The sequence below is a fragment of the Alligator mississippiensis genome, chromosome 6, assembly GCF_030867095.1.
Source record: "Alligator mississippiensis isolate rAllMis1 chromosome 6, rAllMis1, whole genome shotgun sequence".
Lineage (NCBI taxonomy): Eukaryota > Metazoa > Chordata > Crocodylia > Alligatoridae > Alligator > Alligator mississippiensis.
In genome coordinates, this window is record NC_081829.1 from 60,255,044 (window position 1) to 60,270,915 (window position 15,872).

The 15,872-nt window shown below is 42.4% G+C and overlaps 1 protein-coding gene across 1 annotated transcript in view; it reads left to right on the plus strand.

Annotated features, from left to right (window-relative positions):
- The first annotated feature begins 72 nt into the window (after window positions 1-72).
- IPMK (inositol polyphosphate multikinase) overlaps window positions 73-15,872 on the plus strand; it is a 67,152-nt gene continuing 51,352 nt past the window's right edge. Inside the window, exons 1-2 of the mRNA XM_059729929.1 lie at window positions 73-323; window positions 9,848-9,933. Of these exons, the coding sequence (XP_059585912.1) occupies window positions 152-323; window positions 9,848-9,933 (258 nt within the window). The 5' untranslated portion in view covers window positions 73-151. The remainder of the gene's footprint in view (window positions 324-9,847; window positions 9,934-15,872) is intronic.

A 15,872-nucleotide genomic window follows, 5' to 3' on the forward strand; every position in this document is an offset into this window, starting at 1 on the left:
CGCCGAGGCGCGGGGGGAGGAGCCGGGAGGGGCGGGGAAGTATCGCGGTGCTGCAGCCTGCGCTCGCCGCCAGTCGCTCCCGGAGCGGGGCCGCGATGGCGTCGCGGGGTGTCGCCCCCCAGCGCGGGGCGGCGGGCAGGCGCTGAGGGAAATGGCCACCGAGCCCCCGCGCCGGGCGCGGCCTCCCCCCGCGGGGGGCGACGGCGCCGAGCCCGAGGCCGAGCCCGAGGCGGCCGCGGCCGGGGGCTGGCGCCGGGGGTTGAACGGCTGCGTGCCGCTGGCGCACCAGGTGGCCGGACACATGTACGGCAAGGATAAAGGCGGTGAGTGCGGGGGGTCGGCTCCGCGGCGGCCGCCGCCTCCTCCCCGGGGACACGGAGCTCCCCGCCGCCGGGCCCCGAGGCCGCCCGGTGCCGTCCCCCGACGGCTGCTTCCCTGCCAGCTCGGGGCAGCTGGATGACGGTGGAGCCCGCCGGGGCTGCGGAGCGCGGCTCCAGGCCCTTGGCGCAGGGGTCCCGGGGGGCTGAGGGAGCCGCAGCGCGGGGCGGGCCCTGGGCGCCCTCTTCCCCCTGTGCACGAGCTGTAGGCCTCGGCTGCAGCAGCAGGTTCCCTGTTTTGCACCCAACTATTTCTTCACGCTTTGAAGACCAGGTTGAGCTGCCACAAATGTTGGCTTCAGGCCTTTCTCAGGTAAGCTTGGGAGATCCTGTAGATTGGGCAGTGCATTTCTCCCCGAGGTAATCCAGATCGACCCAGGCCAAGAGCAGGTCGGAGGAAGGATCTACAGGAGATCTCGTTTGCAAAGGATTCGGTGGCAGCGCAGGTGACTGGTTGGCGCTGCTGCTGGCCCAGCTGTTCGATACCAGGAAATGCTCGCTTTTGACAGAAAGCCTATGTTTGTTTGAATGGGTGTCTCATATGCTTCTGAAACCCTCTTCCGATTTGTCCGTTTCTTCTCGTTTTTGTTTCTTGCAGTAGGTGCAATATCATGGTGCTAAAGTGTTGAAGTCTCTCTTTAGGAAAAGATTGCTTCAGCTAGAAATTAAACATAGTGATTGACTGGCTTCTGAGTTAGATATTAACCTGTTCAAGGAAATTGCAGTTCAGGCTGGTCACTTTTTGTTTGTCAGCTTAAAAACATAGATTTCATTTAAATTGCATCTGTTTCTCTACCATGAGCTTCTCTGGAACACGGCCAAATATATCTTGTATCCTGCCCAGTTAGAGTGTATTTAGTTGCTTTCTTTTTTGGTGGAGTATACTAACATTTAAAACCAGTGTCCTTTATAGCCAGATCTGGCAACTACTAGCATGAGTTAGAAAGCTTTTGTTTATGAAGGATACATGATAAACAACAATCTTGAATAAACTTTAGAAGTAGAATATGTCTGTGACAATTTATTGCCTAGCAGATATGTTAATACTCATTCCATGTAACTTCTCAACCACAGTTTTCTAAAGAAAAATTGCGTAAGCATGACAGTGTCAGATGCTTATGTCCCATTCTTTTTTTTTTTTTTTTTTAAGTTTTAAACAACCCTTCTGAAAGTGTGCTTTTTTTCCCTTTCAAAAGGAAAAGCTTCTCAAGAAATTCACTTACTGCTCTACTTTAAAAAATTTTGGATTATAAAATACTGCTTTGTTCTTCAGGACCATTTTCTGCCTTTTTTGTGTGTGGTTCTGGGGGGTTGTTTTTGCATTGTAGATGAAGTTGAGGGATTGATCTCTTCAAAGATTTACCCTGGAATGATAGGTAGGAGGATTTTGCAAATCTTATCTGGTAATGACTGTAGGAAGAGATGGCAAATCTTATTGGGTAGTGAGTGCATTATGGTGGAAAAAAGGTGGTGACATTATGGTTGTCACATGCTTATTTGCTTTTTAAAATTTGGTTCTGCTAGCGGTCTTTAGTACAAGTCTTTTTAAACACTATGTTATGTTGGTGGCTCATCTTGAAATTGTTCTAGTTAAAAGTATATTGAAAAGCCTTTGCTGGATCATTCACTATTATCTAGGACTTAAAGGCCAAAAGAACACTTTCCTTTACCATTGTAAGGGAATGAGGTAAAATTATTGATGTACTACAAAGGATTACAATGTATTTGCCAAATTTGCTGGTGGAATCTGGAGCACTAGCTTTTAACATTTGTTGGCTTCCCTTAGCCAGGGCAGGCCGAAGAGACTGATAGGTCAGCAAGCAACAAACTTCAAAGTGTTAGAAGAACTCTTTGCCTTTTTTTTACAAAGCATACTGGACCACATTCTAAAGCTGTCCCAGCACCCAAAACGGCTTCTTTTACAATGCAAGTTGGAATGCAGAGACTGGCTATTTCAAAGGCTTGTGTATTTTGTTAGTTGTGGGGCTAAAAGGATCCTTACTTGAAAGGAAAACTCAGAACTGTCTGTATGGTGAAGACCAGACCAGGCATCATTAGAATGTTACTGGGTAATTAACAAATGGACTAGTATGCTTGTAAAAATTACACTAGGACACTTGTAAAATGTGTCTAGTGCTAAAGAAAAAATGGGGGGACTAAAAAAACTCACCAGTTGCCTACAGCATTGCCATATAGTGCTTGCTTCTGGGCCTCTACCAGTAAGTAAAGAATGATAGTTGATGAGTAGCACCACATTTTATGTAATCTGGAAATATTTAGTTTGAGGGGTGTAACTGTTAAATTGAAGTTCTTGATTAATCAAATGAAAGGCTGTGTGTGTCGGAATTGGTCTTTCTGTGTAGGCAACAAAAAAAAAAAGAAAAATGAAGGTTGCTTGGCAGTATCTTTGGCTCTTCCAGAGTGCTAGGGTCAACACAACTGAAACTCTTGAAAACCAGGAAAAACTATAATATTAAGTATGTGTCTGCTCAACTTGATCTGTACCTTTGAGTGATGCTCTGGCATGTCCAGATGTGCACATGCCTTGCCAATTTCACCTTTGAACTGTACCAAACAGTGTGACAAGTCGCACAGACCTTTTGCTCTTAGCTATATACATGTCGACCAACATGGCCCCTTCACTTATACATCAGTAAATCCATAGGCCGTACTCATCTCCCACCTAACTGCTGAGGGTCCAGATGGCATGCTGTTGTTTGCTGCTTTACTGACATAATGTATGGAATGCCATGCTGCAGTGAAGTCTGCGGCATCTCTTGAGATATGCAGGCATTTTTCATTTGCTTGTATGTAATAGGGGTTATTTCCCCCCGCCCCCCTCCCCGCCCCTTTCACAGCCATAGCCCTCTCAGATTAAGTCAGATCAAAATTGCAGTTCTTTTGAGTTGTACTGGAGAAATCCCTTCATTCTTTGATACAACACGTAACAAAGGATATGGCTGGAATACTTGTGGAAAATTTCCTTTAGCTATAGCCTGTTCTGGGAGTGATGGGGAACACAGTTAAGGGTTTCTGGATATGCACTCAAATTCAGGAAAAACAGTAAATAAATAGTTAAAAGTTTTGTTGAACTCAACTCTGTGGCAGGGCATGAGAACTTTTTGTTGGCTTTATTTTTTTGTTAACAAAAGTTAGTGGATTTCCTGCTCTCTTCTTTAGCATAGAGTTTTGCAGGAGTAAGTTAGGCACCTAGCTGCTTGTAGTTCTGATGTGGGCTTGCAGTTAAGATGCTCTGCGTAGGTGAAAGTATAGGACAGTATACGATTTCTAAGTGCTGCTCCCCATCTGGAACATTGTCAGAGTGAAATAGGGATTATGGTCATGCAATGAATTTTTTTGGAGTATGTGATTACTAATGTTGGTGAGAGATCACAGACACAGTCTGTGCGCCAAAATTTTGACAGTTTTATTATGCGATGTCTACACCAATTTTAAGCGTGTAAGAAGAGCTCTCTCTCTTCCTTTATCCAGCCCCCAACCATCTATAATAGATAGTCCCTCTCAGCCATTTCAGGCTCATCTTCCTTTTCCTGTTCCATTAAGCCACTAGTGTTTTAGAAGCCCTTAGCACATGAACAGTTGTTTTTTTGTTGTTTGGCATTCTGTATGTCAGGGTCCCTCTGTACATTGTATAGCAGAAAAAAGCTTACTTGAACATTTCATGCTTTTAGTTATGTAGCCTGAGCTATAGGCTGTACCGTCAGTGCGGCCTTTCATCAGCTGGGTTCCTTCTCTCACCTTGCTGTCACCTCCTTGCCTACTTCTTATCAGTTCTTTCACTCAGTGGAGGGGCTGCAACTGTCTTAAGTCTTGTATTTCCTTGTAACAGATTTAAATGTTACTAGGAGAGAGCTCCCTCCCCCTCTCTGTACTGATTTGTCATGGATGAGAAAGGAAGAAAGGGTCAGTCCCTCCCAGATTCTAGTATGTGTACCCAGGGTAAGAGGAGGGACTCCACCTCAATAGGTGGTAGCTGCCCCTGATCTGAAGCAATAAGCATGCCTCTGTCTATGGAGCTTTAACTTTTTGTTGATTATCTTGTCAGTATTGCTTTGCCAAAGAAAGAAAGGATGCCACACTGCAGTGGAGGTAAATGTCAAGTGAGTGAGCTCCAAGTCATTATGAGCATCCTTACGTGTGCTGGGGGGAGGGAGGGGGTGGGGGCAACACGCTTTAATTAGAGCAGCTCTTGGGGCCATTGAAGTGTTTGCCACATCTTGTGTATTCAGTATCCTGTATGTCAAAATGGCCATGGGAGTGCTTTAACTAAAGCTCATTGGACAACTTTAGTTAAAGCATGCTGCTGCCATTTTGAAGTGTGGGGGTATTGAATACATGAGACATGGGGCCTGCTGGAGTGTGATAATTAGCATGCTCCAGCAGACTCAATTAATTGAGTCTGCTCCAACGTGCTACAACAAAAACATGTCAGAGCAGTGTCCCCATGTTTATGGGCACCCTATTTGATTTCCTTTGCACATGCCCCCAAAAAGTAGAATCTGCCAGCATTTAGAAAAGCTGTGGTGTCTTTCTTTTTGAGGATGTCTTACAAATGGTGTTCTATAACTGGAGTCATTTGAACATACAAGCTGGCCCTGTACCCTCATGAGATACTGTTTTGGGGCAATCTGAGTAAGCATTGTAGCTTTTAGAGTGTTTAGAAGAATCTGTCTTTGTTTAATTTAAATTAGCTGAGCTACAATTCTTTTGTAATCTTTGCAGTATCTAGTTTGTGCCTGAAGAGGAAACAACTGGCCTGTAAGAAGTGTTTGAAAATGGCCCTTCCTTCTCTCTCTTGTGCAGAAAATAAAATGATTGTTATGAGTGGTTTTGTCCTTAGAACACAAAAACTAGTAGTCTTTCATCCATCCTGTTACATTTGTATACTCCTTAGTCTGGAAGGAGCAATTTTGGAATATTGTAAAATTTTCACAAGTGACTAAATACTTCTTAAAAATCAAGCTCCTTTAGGCATTTTTGAAAAATGTAGGTAATATGATCTTCTGCATAATGCCAGTCAAATTCAGATTACTTCTCATCTGTAAGAGAGAGAAATGTTGGCCTATCTTTGTAAAAGCATATTGAGATTTTTGAAATGGGAAGGGGTAGAGGTGGTTCTAAAGCAGCTGTTCAGAAAGTGTTAAGAGTAGATGTGTTTGTAATTCTGCTGTGTTTAAGTTCAAAATATTTATGCAGTAGTAATGTAAAAACCCTTCTTATCCTAGGTGTTCTGATATGCTGGGAAGGTGCATGTGCAGAGAGAGAACCCCATTGTGTTTTCTGTTGGCAAAATACAGCATTTTGGTAGCAGCATAGCTTTACCACTTGATTATAAATACATTAAGTTGTGGATCTTTATTCTGTATGAAACTAACCCCCCGCCCCCCAACTATATTGGTATGATTGTCTAGTGATGTGGTTTGTTTGTTTGTTTTGTTTGTTTTTTAATTTATTTATGGTGGGAGCGGAGGGTGTGGAATCATGTCCTTATAAAAGGTGTCAGAGAAATGGGACTTTGATTTCTAGACTGCCCTTTACCTTTGTACATAGGGCTTCATACGTAGATGAGTCCTGTATTGTCAGGAGTGACTAATCTAAATGACAAGTAAACTTTAAGCAAAAGCAGATTACGCTAAACTTCAAGTAATAAATTTGATTGTGGTCATAATCCAAAGTGCAGCACAAGCCTCTCTAATGATGATTTCGTCTTCCAAGTTTGATTTTACTTGGTTAATACAATATTGCATGGGTTTTGCTTGATGAAGCATTTCCCTGGCACTGTTACTTTTAAATTATTTAACACTGATATTGAAATGACTCCATGTAAACTTGTTTAACTTATGTGTGTTTTTGTTCTTTAAAGTTTTAGATGGGAACTGTTAGTAATTCAGGCTGTAGTGACGAATGTTTTGAAGTAACTTGATTTCAGACTTAGTTATGTCACTTACATCATTAGAATTTTTTTTTCTAATTTTTAAACAGCTAATAAAACTTATGGTTTACCTAAATTGTCCTTTGTATCTTGTCTGTTACTACAGACAAGTTGTTAAGTCATTATCAGAACAATGGACAAAAAATAAGGATTTTAGAAAACACTGTTCAGATCTGACCATCAGTTTGAGTGGTGTGGAAGGTGACTGGCAAGACACCTGAACTCTTTTATGGTACTTATAAATGACAGCCTTGCATAGGTAACATAAATATGTGGTTGGTTCAGTGCACAAACAACTTACAGAGAATTAAAAAAAAAATGTATTTAAAAAAGTTGCCTTTTCTGTGCCTTTTTTATTTTGCTTCCAAGACTATTCAAGGAAATGCATTTAAATATAATTTTCTTAGAATGTTACCTATTTTAATAGCAGTGAAATTGCCTGCTTGTGACTTGAGTTTCCTAGCATTGCTTACAGTGGCTCACAACCTTGCATTACTTTTACAAAGCTGTAAAAGTCCACGAACGGACTTATTTCATAAATAGATTTTTATTTTTATTTTTATTTTTTTTTAGCTACAACAGTTGACCCTTCTGATAGTTGTCACACTCTAGCTGCCCTTTTCCTTTTGATTTTTTTCCTTCCCCCTTTTTATGCATGGAAGAAGAATCTATCATTTGAAAAGTTTGACATGAATGAGTTCTAGTAAGAACTTCCTTAACCTGAAGTAGATTTTTTTTTCCTTTTAATTAGAATGATGTTCCTCAGTTTCTTTTCTCTTTAGCATAAGGTATAGGATTTTCCTCAAAGGCATACTGCGGTGTTGGCTTAGCCCTTGGATGAGAGCCAGCCATTTCAGGTTGTGTTTAGAGTGTCTTCTTGAACTTCCCTTTCTCCAATCTTTGACTATTTGCCCAAATAATTTAAGTACATGTAAAATGATTGAGTTGAAATTGTTGTGCATGAATTTTTATACTGCAAAGCAAGTCTTAAAACTGTGCCTGCACAAGCAGTTTGTTGAGATCAGCTTTAATGGCTTATCTAACAGCAATGCTGCTGAGTAGCTGTGTGAGAAATGAACGGTGTTACAATAGAATATTATATGATACCAACTATGCAAAACCCCTTCTTCCTTGTTTTCAAATATGCATGAGTTGCTGAAACCTAGAAGTTAATACTAAGATGGATCAATTCTTTTTGCAAGTCGTAGTATCTTACAGGTATTGACATTTTTAAAAAGCCATTTATTAGTCGCCTTCAAACAAAGAAGGCCCTCCCCCCCACCCCCCTCCCAACTTTGGTTTGTGTAATCACTTGTTGATTAAAGTGCTTTAAGTTAGTGCTTTAATGCACTTTTCAAGTCACAGTTCATTAATGCTCCTTGACAAAAATATAACAAAAAAGTTAGTTATGGAAATGGTGGGGGAGAAAATAGTGTGAGGAAATATTTCATTATAAATTTTTAGAGAGGTCTGGGATAATTAATGACACATATAGATGTTTCTTTCTAACATAATGTACCAGCCTGTTGTCTCTGAAGTGTGGTCTATTGAGAGCCGGCAGGGGGGCTGGGATTTAATTTTGTTTTATTTTGTTAAGATATTGGTAAATTGGAGAGAGTTTACAACTCCTCAGAGTGATTTATCTTCAATGTTATGCCTGTTGCATCATTCAGATATCAGTGATTTCATCTGGAAAATAATTTGAAGATTGTAATTAAAACAAAGTTGATGCTTGTTTTTTCCATAAAACAAAGGTCCCACCATACATTGGGAAGGTGGTATCATATATAGATGACTGAGTGTTTCTGCTTTAGTTTATCATTTTAGATCTTTTAAAAATATATCCATTTGATTGCATCTTCAGAATGCCTCTAAGAGAACTGCATAAACTGAGAGAAACAAACATGACCTTGAAACGTTCAGTACAGTGAGAAAATCTGAGTAGCAAAACCCATCATGAGCCTGAGTCAGTGCACATGCCACGTGTGTAACTACTATTGTTTTCATATTTCCCCTCCAGAGATGCTACAGGATGAGGTGTAAACTCTGCAGAAACAATAAAACTTGTCCTGTTCAATTCCAAAAGGGCTAGTGCTCTTGGCATTCCATTAAACCCTACTTAAAAAAACAAAACCGTTCTGCTAATATGCCATATGATGTTTGTAGCAATTGTAACCACAGGCAGGCTTAATACAATTTCAGAAATAAGGAAATGAAAAATGTGGATATAATACTCAACACCTCCTCATGAGCCCAACAGCTAGTGATCTTTGCTCTATACAGATGACAGCCTTACGGCACCCTTTTCTGATACTCCAGTCATAAAAACCAGACTGGATCTCTCTGGCCTGTTCTTTTTCCTATTGTTCTGTTCTCCCCAGTGGCATCATGATGTACAACAAAGCAGCACGCATTTCGCGGAAATTCACCTCATGGAGGTAGATAGATGAGAGAGACAAAGGTGTGATCTGATATCTTCAGGGTGCACTTGTTCCTCCTAGAACTATTTTCTGTCTGCAGTTGAACATATGTATCTCAGATTGGCCTCTTTGATCATCTCTGAATTCACCAGTGACTCTTTTATTTACTGGAAGACAGTCACCCTTGTATTGAAGGACTGTCAATGACTCTGTTCTCATGGTTATGTGAAATAGCATGTGTTTGAAGTGATGGAAAACTGGTATGTCCACTGCTGCAAAGTTGAGGCAATTTGTATAACCTAATATATTTTTCTATGAGAAATCTGCTTATGCTTTCCAGTATCTGCTTAAAGCAAGGTTGGGCAAAATATGGCCTGTGGGCTGAATCCGGCTCACTAACTGACTGGATCCAGCCTGTGGCTACCCCCGTGGTGCTCCAGGTTGCCTTCTACCATCTCCCAACTGTGGATGGGAAGCTGTGTGAACTGGCTGGCTCCGGGACTGGCAGTCACTGGCTGCCCTAGGAGGGAGCCGATGGGGCTCAGTCCCGTGAAGAGTGCTACAGGGGCAGCTATGGACCAGATGTGCCTCCCCATCCCTAGCTGGGTCTTGGGACTTAGTGTGAAAACAGCCCCTCCCACACACATGCGTACCCCTCCCATCCCCCTCACACAATATTCAAGAGTAAGATTTTATTTTGAGCTATTATGCAATTGCCTCTATATACAGTACTTAAAAAAAATAGAACAAAAATATGTTTTGAAATAAAATTAAAATGTTACAGTAGATGCTTGATTTATAGATTAAGAAAACAAATCATATACTAAAATTGGTTAAAAAGGTATCTTATAAAATTTTATGTGCGTGACTCTTGACAACTCGTCAGAACTTGTTAAGTGGCTGCTGAAATAATTGCCCACCCCGATGTAGAGGGTTTGCTGTGGTATTTGTCTATTTTCATGCCTCTGTACAAAGAGTTGCAGGAGAAATTGAATTGAGGAGTTAGGCTACTTCTAGTAAAATACTTCCTAGCTTTAAAAACCATGAGTTGTATCTTTTTTTAGAATTAAGTTTAGAACAACCTGTTTGTTTTCTAGGTATTCTGCAGCATCCTGATGGCACAGTCTTGAAGCAATTGCAGCCACCACCTCGGGGTCCCAGAGAACAAGAGTTTTACAACAAGGTAAGAATCCTGCTTTATGGTTGTAGTTGGTCTTAATGAAAGTTGAATTATATTTCTGACTTAAAAGGTTCCTTGGCCCTTACTAACAGGAAAGTTTAAGTGATACAACAGGCAAGCAGGGCACAGTTTATTCTCACGTGGGGCTAATTTTCAAATTCCGCTTATTAAGTGTCAAGATTGAATGATGTTGTAATGCAGGGGTTTTCAACCTTTTTTTAACAAGTGTACCCTGCTGGTGGCGGCTGGACGTGGGGGAGATATGGGGGTGGTGCTCGCACTCTGCGGCCACCACTGACGCTCATTGCCACCGTGCCCCACTTTTCCTATGGCTGGTTGCATGTGTCAGCAGTCTGTGGAGCTGCATGTACAACCGGCTATGGGAAAGGGGCGTGGGGTGGTGGCGGTGGTAGCTACTACGTGCTACCTTACTGTTAGGCTGGGCAGCACCTATGCAGGCCACAGAGGGCCAGCATTTCCCTCGCTTCCCCCCCCGGAAGCGGGCATGAAAATGCACTTACTTCCCCCCGCCCCCGCTGCCATTGGCCACTGGGCTGCCGCGAGGGTCTCAATCGGGAGAGTGAGCTGGGATGGTGAGGTGCATGGGGCTGTCAGCACCTGGTGTGAAGTAAGAGGTGAATGCACTGGGGCGATGCCGCCATGGCACTCCAGGGTGTGGTTCATCCCCACCCGCTTCCCCCCCCCCCCCAACATACCCCTGAAGACTTTTCTAAGTACCCCTGGTTGACAACCCCTGTTGTAATGGCAATGTTGTGTGAGAAGACTTTTATGTTGTTTAGATCTTGTTGCTGTTAATTTCTGTTCTTTGAATGCTTGATCTATTCTCTAATAAGTAAGACTGAGCTCTGTTGCTCCATAAACAATAGTAAGGGTTTATTCAATTCTATATATAATGTTTTTTCGCCTAAAGAAAGCATTGACTTTTCTGACTGCAAAGCCACTATGTGTACTGCCAACTTCTAATTACTTCCTAGTCTCCCTTACCTTTTTTTATAGAATGTAGTGTTGCAAAAATGCATATTGCCTATCCTGCCAGTTGTGGCTCACTATAAAGAGTTTTGCTTCCTTCTCCGTTATGCTTAAAAAACCCCAAACAAACAAATAACTCTTCCCCTCCTCCTCAAAACAATCCCTACCAATCCTCTCCCACTACATCTTTTAATTAAAAGCAAGCCAACAACACTTTCTTCGTGTATGTGAAACTGTTTATTGAGAATTTTACAGAAATTGTGGGGAGAAAATACTGTATATTTGTAACAACTTTTTTATTATATTTTTCAAGACAGAGTTTAATGCACTTTGTATATAGTCCAAACCTGTTGCCATTCTTGAGTTTGCTTTTTTTATAAATCAGATAGCATCTTAAATTTTGTTTATGTGGTTTATGTTCAGTGCAGGCTGGTTGGTTAGTGGAGTTTTTTCCTATGGGGCCCATATTCCATCAACCTTAAGATGTCCCAGGCCTTTTAACAGATTAGTGTAAATTAGAATCTGGGAACATGGAAAACTGTATATGGCAGGTAGACAGTGGTTTGTCTACCTTAGGGGCCTGTGTTTCATAGGGCTTAGTACTGAAAAGCTTCAGTGGAAGATGAAAGAGCCTGGAGCATGGAATAACAATAACCTTGTTAGTTAGTAGGTTTTGTCCCAAAGCAGGAGACTTGCTATGTCCTTAATCCTAAAAAGAAAAATAAAAGAACGGCCATGGCTACTCATTGTTTTGATAAACATCCTTTAATAATCCAGTTAGCTCTTTTGTCTTATGACATGTTGCTCTAAGGGCTTTTACTGTGCAGTGTGTGTGTGTGTGTGTGTTTTGTTTTTTGGAGTTTTTTTTTTTTTTTTAAGAATAGCATTTCCTTTTCATTTTGTCAAACTTGATGTTCCCTCTCAGTACAAGAATATGGGAACATTTAGGGAAAATAAAAAACAAATAGCAATTTAATGGCCTCTTCTGCATCATTTATTATTGTCTGTAACATAACCCTCCATATCTCTTAACCCTCTGGATCTTTTTCTGTTTCCAATGTGGATGTGCACATGCATATGTATGCACGCTACCCCCAACGATGTTGTAGATTTTAAAAGTTATTTGAACTGTCAGATTCCACCTTCATTACTCAGACCTACAGTATTTATGCTGAATATTTACTTGTCACATAAAGTATATTATAGAACTTTATGGTAATATATGTATGTGTACAAAATAGGCTTTTATGTGACTATGTAGCATCAAATATTTCTAATAGAATATATTGAAGTGTCGTTTTCCTGTCACATGGATCAGAATCTTGGGCATGCTATATAGAAGGTAACATGGATTTTATGAAAGATGAAAGCTTTTGTAGTGAAATATTTGTGTTCACATGTTTTCAAATGGCAGAATCCAGAAACTTGAGAAGGTGGAGAGACGACTTAAAAAGTTTACTACCCAGTCTGTAGATTGCTAACAACTGTTCTTGAGTCTTGAGGATTTTGTGTGTGTTAACTAAGAATCTTTAATTAAGTCTCAAAAAGAAATGTGTTAAATTTTGTAATTGTATTGAATAAAGATGGCTGCAAAATGGGGCACACACTGATGCAATTGAAAACACTATTGATATGTTTGTGTAACTTCATAGTTGATGTTATAACACTACTAAAATATAAATTAGTGAAATAGAAATGGCTCAAGTGGGACTAACATAGACTTAAATGTCAATATTTTCTTGAGGTTTCACAATGGTTATGTCATTAGATAGGATTATGAAGGATATAATCCAGCCTGAGTAGTAGTTCCTCAGTGAGAGTTGGAGGCTGAACAGAGAGGGTCTTTACAGAATGATGCGATAACAAGGTATGAACTCTAATGTACGAGTTGGAAGAGCTGATAAAGGTGTGCTATCACTATTTAAGACCAAAATTATCCTCTTAGTGTTTTTTTCCATTGATCCAGGGAATAAAAAAGAAAATCTTTATTTTTATTTTGAAGAGAAACTTTTGAGGGTCTGACTTCTTTCTACCCTACAATCTGTTTCTCTGCTTGTTTCCTACACCTATGTCAAAGAAGCTTGTGGTCAAAAGTCATGACAAATTAAAGAGAGAGATCCTGTTTTTCTAAGTCACATAGCCATGTCCTGTTTATCTAAGTTACCATGAGTGTTAGTTTTACAGCAGTTTCCAAGGCTTGTAAGTGTTGTGGCCAGAAGCTGAGGTTAACTAAGACTTGAAAGGGTAGCCAGATATTCAGGAAAATCTGTCCTTATCTAGATTTGTGATCAGTTTTGGTAAGGGAAGCCCTAGAAGTGCTAGTTGAGAAGGAAAAGCATGTCTCCTAGTTTCTAAGTCTTTAAGCAAAAAGGTGCATCCCAGGAGATTTATGCAATTATGCACCCATGTAACTTTGCGCATAAAACGCATGACTGCACATAATTGCATAATATCACTTAATTCCCCATGGTGTAGCTGGTGAGTGAGAAGGGGAGCTCGTGCCTGCAGGAGGTGGGGGTGGACATGGAGATATATGGCTTTTTAGAGTGGGTGTGGGCCCCCCTGCCACATGCCCCTCACCCCATGGTATATAGCAGGGGTGTCCAACCTTTTTGAATGTGGGGCCGGATCATGAACTTTTTATCACCCAGTGGGCTGGCGAGCCATATTCGAAGACCTCACAGGAAGTGGTATCACATCAGGAAGTGATGTCACGTGACCTTTGACACCAGTGAAGTTGCAGGAGATGACAATGGAATGGGTCTGGAAATGTGGTTTAAAATCCAAAATAAAAACAATATAAAAGCAAGAATGAAAGAATACCAAACACTTGACTAAAATAAACACTTTCGCTTCTACTCACTTCTCAATGACTGAAAGAAGCATAATTAATGACATGATTACCTCCAGATCGGTAGCTATCTGGGAGACAGTGATCACCTTATAATAGAATTCAACATAAGACGGCGAGTGGGTAAGGTAACTAGTAGGGTGAAAGTGCTAGACTTTAGGAAAGCTGATCTCATTGCACTCAGGCGATTAGTCAAGGAAGCACTGCAGAGTAGGAGTTTTGATGGGATGGGTGCCCAAGAAGGGTGGCTGTGCCTAAAGGAAACGATCTTTTGGGCACAAAGCAAGACGATCCCCGAGCGAGGCAAAAGAGGGAAAGGGGCCAGGAGGCTTCCATGGCTGACCAGAGAAATCCAGGGCAGCCTAAGGGCCAAAAGAGGAGCACATAAAAAGTGGAAACAGGGTGAGATCACTAAAGATGAATATACCTCCTCTGCTCGTGCTTGTAGGGAGGCAGTTAGGCGGGCCAAAGCTACCATGGAGCTGAGGATGGCAACCCAAGTAAAGGACAACAAGAAATTGTTTTTTAGATATATAGGGAGTAAAAGGAAGGCCCAGGGAGGAATAGGACCCCTGCTAAATGGGCAGAAGCAATTGGTGACAGATAGGGGGGACAAGGCTGAACTCCTCAACGAGTTCTTTGCCTCAGTGTTCCTAAGTGAGGGGCACGACAAGTCTCTCACTGGGGTTGTAGAAAGGCAGCAGCAAGGCGCCAGACTTCCATGCGTAGATCCTGAGGTGGTGCAGAGTCACTTGGAAGAACTGGATGCCTTTAAGTCGGCAGACCCGGATGGGCTCCATCCGAGGGTGCTGAAGGCACTGGCCGACGTCATTGCAGAGCCACTGGCGGGAATATTCGAATGCTCATGGCGCACAGGCCAAGTCCCGGAGGACTGGGAAAGGGCTAACGTGGTCCCCATTTTCAAAAAGGGGAGGAAGGAGGACCCGGGCAACTATAGGCCGGTCAGTCTCACCTCCATCCTTGGTAAAGTCTTTGAAAAAATTATCAAGGCTCACATTTGTGAGAGCCCGGCAGGACAAATTATGCTGAGGGGAAACCAGCATGGGTTTGTGGAGGGCAGATCGTGCCTGACCAACCTAGTCTCTTTCTATGACCAGGTTACAAAACGCCTGGACACAGGAGGAGGGGTGGATGTCGTATACTTAGACTTCAGGAAGGCCTTCGATACGGTATCCCACCCCATACTGGTGAACAAGTTAAGAGGCTGTGATGTGGATGACTGCACAGTCCGGTGGGTGGCGAATTGGCTAGAGGGTCGCACCCAAAGAGTCGTGGTAGATGGGTCGGTCTCAACCTGGAAGGGTGTGGGCAGTGGGTCCCGCAGGGTTCGGTCCTTGGACCGATACTCTTTAATGTCTTAATCAGCGACTTGGACGTGGGAGTGAAATGTACTCTGTCCAAGTTTGCAGATGACACAAAGCTATGGGGAGAAGTGGACACGCCGGAGGACAGGGAACAGCTGCAGGCAGACCTGGATAGGCTGGACAAGTGGGCAGAAAACAACAGGATGCAGTTCAACAAGGAGAAATGCAAAGTGCTGCACCTAGGGAGGAAAAATGTCCAGCACACCTACAGCCTAGGGAATGACCTGCTGGGTGGCACAGAGGTGGAAAGGGATCTTGGAGTCCTAGTGGACTCCAAGATGAACATGAGCCAGCAGTGTGACGAAGCCATCAGAAAAGCCAATGGCACTTTATCGTGCATCAGCAGATGCATGACAAATAGGACCAGGGAGGTGATACTTCCCCTCTATAGGGCGTTGGTCAGACCGCAGTTGGAGTACTGCGTGCAATTCTGGGCGCCACACTTCAAGAAGGATGCGGATAACCTGGAGAGGGTACAGCGAAGGGCAACTCGTATGGTCAAGGGCCTGCAGACCAAGCCCTACGAGGAGAGACTAGAGAAACTGGACCTTTTCAGCCTCCGCAAGAGAAGGTTGAGAGGCGACCTTGTGGCTGCCTATAAGTTCATCACGGGGGCACAGAAGGGAATTGGTGAGGATTTATTCACCAAGGCGCCCCCGGGGGTTACAAGAAACAATGGCCACAAGCTAGCAGAGAGCAGATTTAGACTGGACATT